The 15,752-nt window shown below is 43.6% G+C and overlaps 2 protein-coding genes across 3 annotated transcripts in view; one reads left to right on the forward strand and one right to left on the reverse strand.

The window, feature by feature from the left end:
• The window catches only part of NAA15 (N-alpha-acetyltransferase 15, NatA auxiliary subunit), a 41,905-nt gene extending 30,517 nt beyond the window's left edge, over positions 1 to 11,388 (reverse strand). For both annotated transcript variants that reach the window (XM_074905073.1, XM_074905074.1), the window contains exon 1: positions 11,068 to 11,388. In XM_074905073.1, the coding sequence (XP_074761174.1) occupies positions 11,068 to 11,121 (54 nt within the window). In that variant the 5' untranslated portion in view covers positions 11,122 to 11,388. The remainder of the gene's footprint in view (positions 1 to 11,067) is intronic.
• A 380-nt stretch (positions 11,389 to 11,768) lies between these two features.
• On the forward strand, positions 11,769 to 14,603 carry NDUFC1 (NADH:ubiquinone oxidoreductase subunit C1). Its single transcript, XM_074905075.1, has 4 exons — positions 11,769 to 11,971; positions 12,693 to 12,796; positions 13,614 to 13,700; positions 14,457 to 14,603. Exons 1-3 carry the CDS (start codon positions 11,911 to 11,913, stop codon positions 13,695 to 13,697), a joined length of 249 nt encoding a protein of 82 aa, XP_074761176.1. The 5' UTR covers positions 11,769 to 11,910; the 3' UTR covers positions 13,698 to 13,700; positions 14,457 to 14,603.
• Positions 14,604 to 15,752: the final 1,149 nt, after the last annotated feature.

Here is a 15,752-nt window from a genome sequence, read left to right on the forward strand (position 1 = left end):
TTTAAGCACAGCTGCTCAAATGCTGGCTATGAACATGAAATCTTATCTCTGAACAGTTCCATTTTACATACTCTTAACAACCAGTCTTTAACCTTGAAGTTTAAGGAAAGTCAGTCAAGATAGTATACATGCTAGAGACAGGAAATATTTCCACATAGATTGTTCTCAGAGTAATATAGAACTCATGATGCAAGATACTTTATAACTGAGTAAACTCACTGAGGATTGTAACAAATTCTCCCTTTAGGCTGCAGGGAGGACAAATTTCTGAACTAATATCCACTTGCGTTCTACAGAAAGGTTCCTGTCAACCCAGAAAACTCTGGATAGGACCAATGCATTATCAGGAACTGCTAATTTACTTCTATCACCTGAAGTAGCAAATGAAAAACTATCCATAGCTGCCTATATCCCTCAGTGAACTATCACAGGTCTCCTTTTTCAGGTGCTTCTAGATCCATACAAGTTGGAGTGATTTCCTACATACAATTTCTCCGACCTTTCACATTAATACTTCAAGCCTATTTCATTCTGTTAGCAGAAACATTTCTTTATTCTACATACGTATTCTGTGTACATGTTGTATGTTTTGACAGTGGAAGAAAGGGAACAAATTAAATCCAGGTCATGTTTCATCCTTCTTCGGAAAAAGAGATTGTTTCATCAAAGTGGGTCCAACAGCATCACTGAGATTCCATTACTTGAAGCTGTACATATACTTATCCCCTTCTCCAGAGGTTACAGACTAACAAGCTTAAATAAAGGTGTGAATGAGAGAAGGAAGTCAGGAATGTAGCATATGCCACTACGGCTGGTACAAACCTTAGTGAATTTGCGGCTTCAAGGAACAGGAAAATGAAAGAAAAATCTTTTAAGAAAAAGGAGACAGTAAATATTGAGAGGGGGAAGAAAGAACAAGAATAATAATACAAGGAAAGATGAGTGTGAGTAATATACAGCCTGGGGGACAGAATCCTTAAGGGAGTCAGTACTTTCTGAGTAAGAGAAGAAAAAAAAAGTAATAAAAAATAAATCAATCACACAATCAGGAACAGTGACATTTGAAGTACTCTTGGGACATAAAGATACAGGCTTTCTGGAAGCAGAAATGGTCTTCACCTGGGTATATGAATAGCTTGTAGTAGTCATTCCCAGGCCTCTGACACTTACACTGTGGCACAGCCATTCCACAGAAGTAACATATTTCTCTGCTTCAGAGACCACTAAAAGAGCACAGTTGCCTCCTCTAAGCTAAACCCCTGCATATATACACTTCCAAAGCCAGCAGTCAGAGCCTGCTTGTGATGCCTGACAGACAAGTGCTCCATCTATGGCTTGTGACATCATGCAACGAGAAAATATAAAAGCTAAACTTCTAAAAAGGTTAAGGCTAATTCTTTAAAAGAAAAGAATCTGACTCTCCACCAGCACTGAATCTCTATTACATATTTGATGTCTTTCAAAGCTTTTCCTTTAGTAAGTTACCAGATCTTTTAAGATACATAACAAGCTTTTCTATACATGCTGTGGCCAGAATTACAGCCTACTCCAAACACACCAAGATTCTTTTTATACCCTTTAACTCATTTTCTGTATTTATAGCAAGGAAATAGCACCTCTTTAATACAATTCTGCAAAGAATTAATAGTATGAGGCAGACAGAGTATATGACTCCTTCAAAATCATGCAAGACCATAGCAGGTAGGAGAGAATTTGCATTTGCACTGCTCCCCCACGATCAAATATTTATTCAATGGATTTGAATGCATGGTGATTACTAGAGAGACTGACAGAGGAATCGTAAGGAACAGAGCAGCCCATATTCTCTAGAATCCCAAGTCTGAAGAGAAAGAAGGGTTCACATTCTCATGTTCAGACCCCTAAACTGTATTAGGGCATCTGTGCAGAATCAGTCTTTGGCCAGCAGGTATCTTACACATACACATGGCTCAGGTTGCCAAGTGTGAATGAATTATGCCACATTTCTTCCTTGATGGCTGCCACAAAGGAAAGTGAAAAAGACTTCACTATTTACAGCTTACCTACATCTAGACAGCTAACTGCTAGATGGAGTTTGTTCCCCCCTCGGCCCAGTTCTCCAGTTTTGAATCTTCCCTCTCTAGCGCATCTACTTCCAAACCTTGCTATCAAACCTACAGCAAGCGAGTAAGACCGACTTGGATTCCTGAACAACTTCGTGTCAGTTACCCACAAGGTTATACACAAGGGCCATGATACTGGCTGCATTCCTATGGGCTGCTGCCAACAGCAGAGATTAGTTTTAGCCAAACTCAATTCAGTTTTGTTTTCTTTACATTTTATATAAACAAATACATTTTCACAAGTGTATGTTAGAAATTTTACAGCTCTAAGTTTGAAATGTACACAAGTAGTCTGTCTGCTACCTGCGAGCAGGCAGCACATGGCACCTCTGACAATCATTCCCTCTTAAAATAGAGATTTTAATGGTCAAGTACGTATGTTTCCAACTAAAAAACAAGGATAATAGTCAAGTGCAGCATTCAGACATGCAGGTGTGTATCTCACCTGCAGTTTGCAGGACATGAAGACTGCAAACATTTAATAACTCAATAATTTAATAGCCATCCCAACTTAAATTTGCTATTTTAAAGACATTTCATAATCACTATACCACAGATTAAAGTTTCATGTATGTTCAGTAACATCAATAGTTCACAACAACTCTAACTCAGTATAACGTCAGGAGTTACAACAATGGGTCTTATTAGAAGCTTCACAGCACAGTGAATCTACACTGTCACCAGGCCAGACAGCTCAACCTATGCAAAGAATCACCTAGCTCAAAACACAGAAGGCAGAAAACAACCTTTCTAGCAGGGGCACTTGAGAAGACACGTATGTCCAGTCTAGCTGATTGAAGAGAGTGTTAAAACCACTTTGCCAGTAGTAAAAAAAAGTCTAAGAGTCCATCCAGGCTGGATTTTGCAGCTGACCCAGAAATGTCTCATGAGCAAGATGAAGATGGTCACAGGAGAAGAGGAAGAAGCACGCAAAACTAGAGAGGTTTTCCTCAAAAACAAATACCAAAGCAAAGAAGGTACCCAAGCTCACAGATTTGCTCCCCAAGCTCACAAATGGGAGCACTATGTTATGTTATTGACTGCATTCTTTTTATTCTTAGTTGGACCCGCACAGCTGGTTATAAGAAAGAGTGGGGTGAGAGTAAAAGAAGGGCATAGACTCAGGTATGTGGGATGGGATCACATTCCCAATCGTTATGCCCTTTGAACTGGAACAGTAACAAAACAATAGTGTGAGATTTCTATTAAAAAGACAGAATTCTGAAAAAAAACGGTATGAAGAATTTAACTGTTTTCTCTTCTAAGTTTATGTATTTTTCCAGGTCACACTTCTAACTCCAACTTAACACCAATTTTAAACTCCCATTTTTGCAAAATAATCCAATTATAACAAATGCAAACTTGAGTACTTAAAAAAAAAAGAAACAAACCAAAAGCACCACTAAAATCCCCACAGGAAAACACTTCTCACTAATGATAACTCTGTCAAAGCAAGCATCCTAATTTAGCTAATGCTACGACGAACTAGCCAAAGAATATGATTTTCTTCACTGAATGAGGACCATAACTGGATTCAGCCCCAAGAGATGGTGGAGATGCAAACTTAACTTCTCATTGCTAGTTGACTGTACTCAGCCTCTTTCTCAGCAGGTGACATAGCCCATGTCACCATATGAGGCAATATATTGCAGACCATTCCCCACCATATACAAGAGTTACCAGATAGGACGACTGATCTACACATGGGCACAGGTACACTTTTAACTTGCATCTCAAAGTCCCCAGGAGAAAGCACAATGGAGAACGGGCTGCTGTGCTAGAACAATTCAGGGGTTTGACACTCTGCTACCCTCTTCCCCACAGGGGTTTGTGAGGCTTGAAGCAGAACCAAGGTAGACAAACCCTTTCAACTACAGCAACATGCTCCTTAAGGGACTCTGCAGTTTCTCCCAGTAGCAGCCATGAACACGTACACTTGCAGCATCACACAGCAGTGTTGGCAACCTCAATGCCGTAAGAACTCTGGAATCAGAAAGTGTTAGCATACTCGGCCTTAGCATTAGCTAAGGCGTGCGCTTACAATGCATGATATGCATGTCTGCCACTCAGATGCTATCTATTTCTTCCACCATCATTCAGATGCAGCAACTTAAAAGGTAGGAAGTCCAAGTGCTGTGCTGCTCAAGGCTGTTTACCAGCACAGCTACTCTCTCTCCTGCTAGACTAGATCAGGTCAAGTCACTAAGGTGCACTAATTCAAGCTAAATGTAGTAAAGAAGCTTCTGAAAGCTAGAAGCATTAGAAGCAACTACTCACCATGAATTAGTGGGTCTTTTGAGCACTAACCATATCAAACAGCTCAAGAGCTCTAGGCAAAAGCTTCCACCACACCAATTCAGTTTCATGACAAATACAAGATGTATAAAACCAAGGACTGAAAAAAACCCACACAAACCTTACAGGATGTTAATGCTGAAAAACTCTGGGGCAAACCTGCATAAAATTTTTTTGCTGTCAGATAGAAAGCAATCATCCTCTTCCATTGCTCTGTGGTGTTAATGAACAGAACTGTTCTGTATAAGAAACAGCTTCAGCAACTGCCTAATTTAAGAGACTAAGAAATCCTCCTCCTGCGCAGCTTGCCTTACTTTTTGGAAGAGACCAATACCTTCCTAACTAGCTTGGTAGAATATAACCAGAGGAACAGAACAAGTTCAAACTGAAATTAATTAGGAAGAAAAGAAATATGTCTACCTCTTCATTTAATACTGAGGGAGGAAAAAAAAAATAATTACGCTATGTCTATGCTTTTGAATGGGCCTCATTCCTGTTCAACAAAATCCGGCTATGAACAGCTGCTGACAAATAGTTACAGCTCTTCCAGAAGCAAAACTAGATGCCCTCACTCACTGAAGTAAGACTCTTGCTGAAAAATCCATTATTCAACACCAGCTCTGTTGGCCACTACTTGCTTACTTTAAATTCTCCTCCTTGGGGAGAATTAACACAGATTTGGCCATGTCAACTAAGATGAGCTGAGCTCTGACCCTGGAACCCCTAAGTTCAGCCTTCACCTCTGAATTTAGCACAAAACTGACTGTACCTCATGAAAGATTCGGTATGCGCAGGATACATTCGGTTTTTAATAATCATCTGAAACAACGAAGTAAACCCATTCAAATTCCAAGATATGGCGCAAAATGGGTAAAGGAGTCCACTCAATAGGTTGTTCTGGACTTACAAGGACATTTCAACTCAGCTGTATCTTGCAATGTAGCCCAAAACACATGGTGAGGCTACTGACATTTCCTACCCCCCTATTATGTTCACAGTCCTCTTCACCCTTAGCTCTGAGGTATGCAAGATGTTGTCTTGTAGCACTGAGCCCTTGTGAAATAGTTAAATGTGGCTGTTAAGGTTAAGTTGTTCTTCAACATTACAAGGTTTGCTAACTGGACTGTGTGGTATCATAGAAGTAAACAGAAATCCTTGTAACAAGTCCCACTGACCAGAGTTTTAAGGCTGGCAATAATTGTTCATTTTCTCTAAATCCCCTATCAGTAAAATCAGAAAAGACATAACTCCTTATCACTGCTCTTGTTGCTTTGACAGTGCTGCTGTGGACAAGAGATTTAAACTTGAGATGCCCAGAAAGTGCAGTCAGCAGCAACTCATTACAAAAACCTTTGAAAAACAGAAATAAACACAACTTCATTGAATTTCTAACCAAAATAAAGGGTAGTACCATATAAACTGGATTAAGTCCATTGCCCTAAATAAGATTAGTTTCAGATCATTACAAAACCCACTTTGGGTTCAGCTAAGACTATCTATAGCCATAACAACAGAAGACTGGCTATGATCTTACAACTGTGAAGAAATTAGGATGCGTTTCTATTAATAAGTCTTTTATTTTCATAACTGAAACAGGTAAGGGACAAAATCATGCTGCTCCTCAGAAATTTGCAGCAGGGAACCCTGTTTCTACCTTTTCTGACAGCCCCAGTGACAACAAATGGCCTAATTTGGAGAACAGGCTTTAGTAACAACAGTTTTGCTCAAGTGATTCCTTCACGGTATCCCAGACTCTTAAACAGTAATTAATTTCTTTAGCAAGCTTGAGAAATATTTCTGAAAAATAAGAACAGTGACTCTGCTTAAAGCAGCAGGCCTATTCCTTACTTCCACTCCAATGTTTCAACCAAGACGTGATTCTTCCTACTACTTTTGGCAAAGCCAAGCGGGGTATTCCTTTTGGCAAAGGAAAAACAAGTGATTAACATCTCGACAGCCAAGATACTGGAAAAGCCTTGTTAGCAATTCCATGTTTCAAATGAGATAATATGTGGTGAAACTCCAGTAGTGAGCATACTTGATTACTGTACAGTCATGCAAATGCAACAATGATTGCATACAAAATGCGCTAATTTATTTGGTTACCGACAAAAAGTGAAATTTTGGAAATCAAGTCTTTAATGTTGAATCAAGATCACTTAAAAACAGATTTCCAAGTCTGCCACCTCAGCAACCTTAAGTCAGCACCAGAACATTATTTTTAAAGGACTGCTGCTGGTGAAAGTATTAGCAAAGGAGAAGCACAGGTCTGTCTAGTTTGAAAGCGGAGGGACAGGGAGCAGATTCTGGAATGAAGAAACAGGAAGATGGCCCAGCAGGAGGGACTTGGCACGTTTACAGCAGAGACATTGAAGAGACACTGTTCAATAGGCTTTTTTATCATTAGAAAGTTCCTACATCTTTTGGTAGAGCACTTGTCAAAGCCAGCATGGCAAGGAAGACGACCGGTTCAAAGATACATATGCTCAAGAACAGTAACACTACCATAGAAATGACCAACTAAAGGTGAAATTCAAACCCCTCTCCCTTGCAGCAGACACCTTGGTTATTGTAATGCCCCACTGAAGGACAGTTTCTGGCCATGCCTAATCAAGCCTGCCTAGCACACAAGGTAACTGACACAGAGATGAAGGATGTATGGCTCTCTAGATATCATGAAGACCACAGATAATCAACCAGTCCTGAACAAACTGAGCTGCTCCCATCTGCATACAATTTAACAGACACAAGCCCAGAGCAGCATGGCACCTTGCTTCTTCACTATGCTGCTTCTACAGTAAATCAGTAAAACTGTTGAAACAAGGCCTGAACTAAGCACTTAGTTCCTCACCTAAATTATCTGTTTGCATCATAAAATATAAAGATGTTTCACTTCTTAAATACTTGGGACTCTTTTATCCCCTGCTCAAACCATATTCAACTAAAGGCTAAGCCCACTAGCTATGGTGAGTAGTACTACCATACCAGAACATCGTGACTCCAAGAACTTTACCTGCTGCTTAAAGGAACTGAAAAACTCTTCCACATAATATATGGCACCTCTAATAGCTTTATATTTAATATTTCTTCAATACATTTTCAATATATTTAACTTCTACATCTGAACAAAAGTTAATTGAATGTTGTCTTTGGGATTTGTGAAACAGAACTGAACATTATTTGATGAATTGTATCTGATCAGATACAGTGGCTGGATAATTTGGCAAAATGCCAGGAATGTTCATCAGTTATATTTAATTTTAAAAAACCTAAACAGTCAATCCTACTTCCTACAACTACTAGTTTTATACTTGCTAGTAAGAGGGGAGAAGGAAAGAAAAAAAAAAAAGAGGAGTAAACTCCTTTCCATTACTTCATAGTGCATCCAGCCTTCTGGGTACCAAACAGTCGACTTCTCCATTCCTTCGACCCCTGTGTTTGCCACTCTACCCTTTCCTCTGCCTCCATACAGACTCAATTAATTTTAAATGTTCAAATGGATCAAAAACAAAAAGGAAAAAACATAGAGATCCACTTTTCTTCTAAATTCCACAGAACCTTTGAGCAGAAGAACAGGAACATCTACCTGCAGGCTTAACAGCAAATAGTTAAAACTATAACAAGCTAGAAACTTTCTTTTTAATGGAAGTGCAAGTTTAAGCAGAACGGTGATCGATAATCCAGTGGGTGTTGTTTTTTATTCAAACTAATCATGCAGATCCCTTTCCCTTTGTACTACAGGAACACTAAACTGTAAAATGCCTTTCAAATGGAAAAATGTTTCTATTAGAACCTCCACATACCTGTAAAGTGACTAGAAGAGGTTAGTCTAGTTAGTGTGTTGCAACACGCAAAGGCAAAGTGCACGGGCTTCTGAACTCAGAATTTGTCAGTTAAGTGGAAATGCTGGCTTGCAAGGGAATTCATATGCAAAAGAAACTTACTGATCACGTAAGATGTTTACTACAAAAAAACCAAAAAAACAAACAAAAAAACGAACTCTGAAAGCTAATTACTGCCTTTTGCTATAGAAAGCTGGGCAGCTTGGTGTAGACCTTAACATTAAACTCCTGTGTTACAGGCACACTTAAAACTGGCAAAGAAATGAGGCCTCAGGAACTTAGAAGACACACAAAATCAGTTTGCTTTTTTCTATTTTATGCTTCACTTACAAAAATATAAGTCTGTTACCTGCTTAACTCCTGTATTTACTACCTCCATGAAAATCAGAACGTGAATGATTCTGTATTTCTGCAAACAGCCTGCGTACCAGTAATTATCTATTTGAAGGGTAATGCATCCTTTCAATACCGCTTGGGCTGGTTCCCAAAGCATCTGCGCAAAAAATCTCATCCAGACACGCTCAACAGAGCAGCTCCATGGCCTGCCTGGGCCAGCGGACAGCATGTGCCGAGCCAGGGCCAGACAATCAGACCACCTCTCGTTAGTTAGCTGGCCGAGGGCTCAGATGTCCCTCGGGGAGCCAGCTGCCCGGGCAGGCTCAAGCTCCTCTCACTGCTGTTCAGCCACCCGTGGGCCAGAGGAAGAGGCGGTAGAGGATACAGCATAATGAAGGGTTACAGTCTCCTGAAAAGAAGGCGTAGACCAAGGAGAGGCTGCAGGAAAAGAGAGGTGGAGTGAAGGCACAGGAGTAAGGAAGTAATGTTTCTTCAGACCTGCGCTGATAAATGGGACTTTCTAAAAGGCGTCTCACTACAAGTCAAATATGTAATCATAACTTCACAAAGCAGGGTCATTATCCAAAACAAGGCAGACAAGTTCATTAGTCAAATTTTCAGTGTGATGAAAACCAGCTTCAAGCTTTTTCTATTCACCACATGTTAGAAAAGCACTTAATCATAAGGCATTCTTAATACTAGAGTACATGTCATAGGCTCACCCCTGCAAGATATAGGAAAACATCAAAACACCACAGTAACTCTTAGCCAATCCAGTACCTGAAACTCATATTTTAATTAAAGATTTTCAGTTTAGAAAAAAGGACGAAGTTAAAATTGCTTCAGCCAACAGAAATCTGCTTGCGCTGAAGCATACCTTTCTCTTTTCCAACCTGAACCAAATTTTGAAGCTTTATCCAATTTACATGTGCTGAGCCAGCATTTTCTCCAACAAAACTCTTATTCTTCCCTTGTTCCTGCCCTCCACACAAATACTCAGACACCCATGCACCCAGCCCAGAAAAACACCCCCAAAAACCAAACCAGTCAGTTCTAAACACAGACAGGATCCTTGATTCAGTTGTCCTGTAGCCACACAGGTCATCCTCAATGCAAAGGTAGATGGGTGAGTGAGCAAGGCGGCTACTACTTTCCTAACTCATATCACATCAAAAATGCCACACTCGGTACAAGGCTGTACCAACTCCCAAGCAGGACTGAATCTTTCAAAGTAGAAAGCAGCTTTATAGTTCATTGTATCTACTTAACCCTCACTGAAGTTGCATGTCTCATGATGACATGTGTATATATACAAATTTCTTGTTCTAAGGATTTATTTCATTTTCACAACGTATTTTGGGAAAAAAAAAAGTGACAGAGGATTACACACATCCTCCCCACTTAAGTGGCAGAAGTTTAGAGAGCTGTAAGAGTGCTGTTACTCCAAGAGTACTACAGCACTCATCTTCTGATCTCTGGAAGGATCCACAATAGTAGTCTAAGACTCTCTGAAGGAAGACAAAAGATTTTTAGACAAAAGTGACTTTTTTGAGGGAAAACAATATAGTGCTTGACCCAGATAACAGTCTTTTAAATACCTCCATTGAGGTTGCTCACTAACATAATTCTGTCATTTTCAATTCACCTCAAGTCCCTAGAAACACAAGGCTCCTGCAAACACCACATCAAAGCTGAAAGGAGTTCCTTAAAATGTTACTGAATTGTGCACACTTTGGTGGTATTTGGACTGTATGCTGTCTTAATCTCATTCTAAAAACCAGATTTACTACCTAAATCCCACTGCAGCTTCTTTCACCCACAGGCCGGTTGCCACCCAGAAAAATCGACAGTCAAACTTTTAATAGCAGTTAGCTCTAAGTTAAACTTCATAAAGACTTCAGAACCACCCTCCTCCACTTCCTCCCTTGAAAGCCATCTTCCTCACCGACCAACAAATCTAGCTACTGTCTGTGGCACAAATCTGAGTTACACAAAACAAGAAAAGGACAAACAAGGGAGGACGCCTCAGCAGAGCGCCTGCGGACAACAAGCCTACGAATGAAGCGGCCACAGGGGTATTTTCACGGGGCGGCAGGAGTGCCTCGCCGGCGGCCAGCGCTGGGGCAGGGGCTGCCCCTCGGGCTCGGCCAACGGCCCCGCGGCTCTGCCCGGCAGCGGGCACCGGCTCGGGGGGGGGGCGAGCGAAGAGACGCGGCTGCACTCGGCGCTCCTCCGGCCCGGCGTGGGCCGCGCCCCGGCGGGACAGGGCGCGGGTGACAGGCGCCCCTCGGCCCGGCCTGCCCCGGCAGGAAGAAGCCGGCACCCGGAGTGCCATGAGGGCCGGGGTGGGGGCGCCGGGCCTGCGGGGCGGCGCCGGGGCTCCGGCTCCCCACCAGCCCAGGGAGCGAGCTAGGGCAAGGGGCCGCCGCCTCCCCCCACCCCTCCGCAGACACTCCGCGGCCCAGCCCGGGCCTCCCGCCTCCGCCACTCACCAGGATGCGCTTGAAGAGCGCATTCTCCTTGGGCGGCAGGCTCACCGACGGCATCCTCCCCGCCGCTGGCTCCGGCGCCGCCGAAGGGCTCCGGGGAGGGGGGAGGTGGGCTGCGTCCCGTCCCCGCTGCTCGGTCGCCGCCGCCGCCACCGGGCTCCTCCCCACCGGAATCTGACTGTTACCGCCGCCTGCCCGCCTCCCCCCTCCGCCCTCAAACCTCTGCACTCCCGCCGGCCGCGGGCCCGGCCCCTCCCGGCCGCCGTCTGCGCGCCGGGCTGCCCCGCGCCGCGCCGAGCCCCGGGCGGCGGCTCACGTGGTAACTGAGCAGGCCAGAGAGAGGCGCCGCCAAAATGGCCTCCGCCGAGGGCTTCCCCAGCCGGGTCACGGCGGCCTCTGCGCATGTGCCGCGACCCCGCGCCGGCCCCGCCCCTGCCAGGTGTGCGGGGCCGGGCGGAGCGGAGCGGGGCGGGGCACCCTCCCGCCCCCCTCCGCGGAGGAGCCCCTGGATGCCCCCGCCCGCACCCCCCTGCGGGGCGCAGCGCCTTTTTGACGCGCGTGGGCTGAAGGGGGGTGGCGGGGGCAGCGGGCTGGCAGAGGCGGTTCCACGCGCGGAGAGGACGGGTCAGCCCGGCTGTGGCGGCCGGCGGGGCGGGGAGCGCCGCGCGGTACCGTCAGCAAACGCGTTGAGGGCTGAGGACGGGGCGGGGCACGGCGGGCACCCGGCCCGCCAGGCCTCGTGCGGCGGAACGCGTCCGCTCGCAGCGCCCGGCGGCGGGGCGGGGCGGGGCGGTGCCGTGCTGTGCCGTCCCGCCCCCGTGGGCGGAGCCCGACCGAGCCGACAAGATGGCGGCGGCGCTGAGGGCGGCCAAGCGGTTGCGGCTGGTGGTGGGGGTACCGGGACTCGGTGAGCTGAGGCTCGGCTCGGGGTGGTGGGAAGGACCCGTTTTGGTTTAGGTGCGGAGGCGCCCACCGGTGTCTGTTTTGAGAGCGGCGTGTGTTAGGGGGCTGCGGTTCTGCCTCAGGCCTGTCCCCTGCCCCGAGCGCCGCGGCAGCAGCGTCCGTGTTAGCTGGGGCGCGCCTCGCTTCGTGTCTGCGATTAAAGCAAACTCTAGTGGCAGTTTTTCTATTTTTTTTTTTTAATACAAGCTATTTGGTTATTATTAATTTCTTGGTGTGTTAAGTTGACGCTGCTCCCGTGCTGCGGCTGTGGTGCCAGTAGCGGGGGTGCTCTCGGTGGGGCGGGCGGTGGGCAGGTGGGGAGCGGCTGGGGATGGGATTTTCCTGCGAGGGACAGTAAGAGGTGGCGCACGCGAAAGAGGCGCTAGGGTGTGGGGTTTGTGGCCAGAGGAAAGGAGAAAAAGGCGCTGCTTTAACTTGCCAGCGCCCCATTCTCTCTCTTGTCTTCCTCAGATCAAGGAGTGCATCCTGCTCTATCTGTACAAACGGGTGACCTATAGCAATGTTACAGGGACCACTTACATATGATAATTGGATTTATTTGGGGATTTTTGTGGTTGTTTGTTGCATTTTTTGCCTCTTTCTGTGTGAGTGTCAGTAGTTGATTTGGTAATCTAAACCTGAGAAACATTAACATGTTTTTTTTTGTTAATCTTTTGCCTTTTTAGATTTTACTCGTTCTGCATTTGTTGCAAAAAAAAATATTTATGACCAACCAAACTGGTTTGGAGTTGGCTTAGCTTTTAGCACCACTGCTGCCTTGTGGGCTCTTGTAAGTGTTTTCATTTGGTTTTGTTGAATTTAATTGTTCCTGACCTGAAGGCAATGACTACAACCTACCCAGCTGATTGGGGTAGTGGATGGTCACAGCAGGTGTCAAGATTGAAGCATGATATTTTGATAAAGTTTGTTTTCCCAAATCTATGTTGCACTTTTTGTTATAAAAATTAACACCTTGGTAAGCTTCTCTCTCTTGCAAACTTAAAATAGCCACAACAGAAAAATTCATTCTTCAGTCCTGTTGGCTTAAGGCTTTAACATGATTCTCCTCAATGGATTTTTAAAATAAATACTTAGGAATGTGGCTAAATAATGGACAGTTTAACAGACTACTAATGCATTCTCTTCTCATTTTTCAGTAGTAGTCAGTTGATTAAGATCCCATTTTCCCGAGCAAAATGGAGATGCAAGATGTTCCCTGTTTCAGAGAACTTGCAGGCTCGATGTTGATAGAGCAAGTAGGGTGTAGTAGGTCTCACGAAGAAATGTGCAGGATAAGCAGTGATCCTGTAATGACAACACTCTTCAGGGTGGGGTGTGTTCCCTTTGGGGTTTTCATCATTTTTGGGGTGGTGGTGGATTGATTGACAGTAGGAACCTCTGCCCCCAATCTGCCAGCAGCAAATGTTTGAGAAAGTTGTGGAAAAAATGCCTCACATTGATAATTTACAGATACTTTACTCTGTATTGTCCCAGTTATGTATTGGTTTACATTCTGATAATAGGAATTTTATATTCTGTAGAAATCTTTGTTTTCTGATTCTAGCTGTACATTGTATAGCTGTTTATCATATACTGTCATTTTACAGCTTTTCAAGCAGCATAATGAAGATGTAATGGAATATGAAAGAAGGAAAGCAGAGAGAGAACATAAGTGTACAGGATGTTCGTAGTAAGTATGTACATACAGATGCTTTTGACTTGGCTGCAGAGAAATTCAGCAGATCTTTGACTTCTGTCAGCAATAAAGATAGTGGACTAACTTATCTTCTTCCCTTACTGTTTTCCTTAGTACTTAATATCTTGGCTTTTGCTATTCTTCTAACTCATTCCCAGTTTTAAAGTGATAAATGGACTGATCTGTGTTTTCATCTGTTCATTTGTGTACATATTCACTGCCAGCTTTCTGTCTTGGACATACAAACTTTTGGAAAATAACACATCTCTTAGAGTGCATATAATAAATTTAGGTTACAAAGAGAATACATTACGTGCTTTAGTGGCAAGCAGATAAAGATCACTAAAAATACTTACCTTTGCCTCTTTTTTTCTTATTTTAACAGGTCTAAAATGGGAAACATTTTTCTCAGTTTCAATTGTATATTACACATAAGAATGATATCAAATCAATGCCTTTAAACTTGCATTATAGTGCAAATTGTATGTGGTCACTGCCCTTTTCAGTGTGAAACAAACACATTTGTGTTTCTGACAGCTAAAAGGTCTATTGGGGATTGTGGCCTCAGAGCAGTTAATATGCTGCATGAAAGAATTGCTTATACTAGGTATAGAAAAACTTGTAGTGCTGGGGTCCCTTTTCCAACAAATATTCCTGTCCATCTAAAAATACAGTATATTGTGAGATGTTTCTAACCACATTCACGATATCTATTTTTCTTGTTGCTAAGATTATTTTTTTTCCTCTTTCTTAGGCTGACCGTATGCTCAGTGAGAAATAACTACCAGTTGTGCTACAAATAAATGAGCACAGCAGAAGGGTGAAGTATCTAAATACTTCTGTGTTCCTACATTTCATGTGTAGAATTGTGAAATAAATTACAAAGTCTGGAAGAAGCTTATGAAGACTTTTCTTGCCATTTATTTCATTCTGCTGTCTTGAAATTGTTTGTGGCATTTCTGTTTCATAGTTTATCAATGTTATTTTCAAAACACTCTTTGTTATTCTGGAATATATATTAGGAAATTAGACATCAGTTCAGAGAAAGCTGAGCAGATACTCCAGAAGTTAAGTGTACTGTTGCCCTGCCATCATTTTCATTGCTAAATTGATAAAATAAGTCATAAGCAAATATAAGAATGGGGTTTATGGGAAACATAATAAAACTAATCTGCACAAATGCTGTAATATGCATTTTCTATGTCAGATGTCAAAGCAGCAGCTTTCAGCTCAGGTTTGACTGGTAGGTGTTCAAAGCCTGACCCTGGTGCCTCAGAGATGCTGTAATTTAAGTTGCACATTTGTTTCCAAGCTTGATCTAGTTCCTTGAGTGCTCTTGTTTAGTTGGATTGTTTGTTTTTCTTCTTCCCTTAGAGCAGAAGTGAAGCTTTGTCAGGGACAAAAAAAATCAGAGGTGGCCAACCTTTAGATTATGTGTGGGTCTTTATTCTTTTTCCTTGCCAGGAAGCTTGCTTTGCTTTTGCTACAGCATGCAAAGTTGAAATGTATTCTGTGTTTTTGGAAAGGAGGGACAAAAGCTCAGTCTTATATCTCAGAGTGTTTAACTGACCTGCACCTCATGAGTCTGACCCTTCCTCAGTGGCTATTGCACAGGCCTTCCCAATTTTTGGAGTGGCTTGTTACCTGAAACAAAAAATATTAAAAAACAACACCTGTGCATAACCTTGGAGGAGAGACACACAGCTGGTGTTGGTGTCTACTACCAGTGCTGCCTTCTGAAGGCTTGCTTACACCTTTGGTTTGTGCATCAAGGTCAGTCAAGGGCAAAGGACAACAAAATGGGATTGTGACAGTTCGTGCAATGTGTCATTAAATAATCACCGAGGGAGCACCAGAGCTGTGTGTAGGGAAGGGACAATGAACAGAGCAACTCTCTGGTGACTGGGGGGGGAGGAGGAGGAGGAGGACAGCTGCGCGGCTCTGACCCTGAGCTGCCCTTGACTTCAGCTAAGGGGATCCCACGGCGGGGATTTACTCCCTCATGTATTTTACTACCAGCGTGGAGCTCCTCTGTCCCCATGTTTCACCT

The sequence above is a fragment of the Athene noctua genome, chromosome 4 (genome assembly GCF_965140245.1).
Source record: "Athene noctua chromosome 4, bAthNoc1.hap1.1, whole genome shotgun sequence".
NCBI classification, from domain to species: Eukaryota; Metazoa; Chordata; class Aves; order Strigiformes; family Strigidae; genus Athene; species Athene noctua.

Coding starts and splice junctions, on each gene's coding strand:
- NDUFC1 (XM_074905075.1), top strand. CDS start 11,911: ATGGCGGCGGCGCTGAGGGCGGCCAAGCGGTTGCGGCTGGTGGTGGGG. Junction 11,972..12,692: donor GGTGGGGGTACCGGGACTCG/GTGAGCTGAGGC, acceptor TTGCCTTTTTAG/ATTTTACTCGTTCTGCATTT. Junction 12,797..13,613: donor CTGCTGCCTTGTGGGCTCTT/GTAAGTGTTTTC, acceptor GTCATTTTACAG/CTTTTCAAGCAGCATAATGA.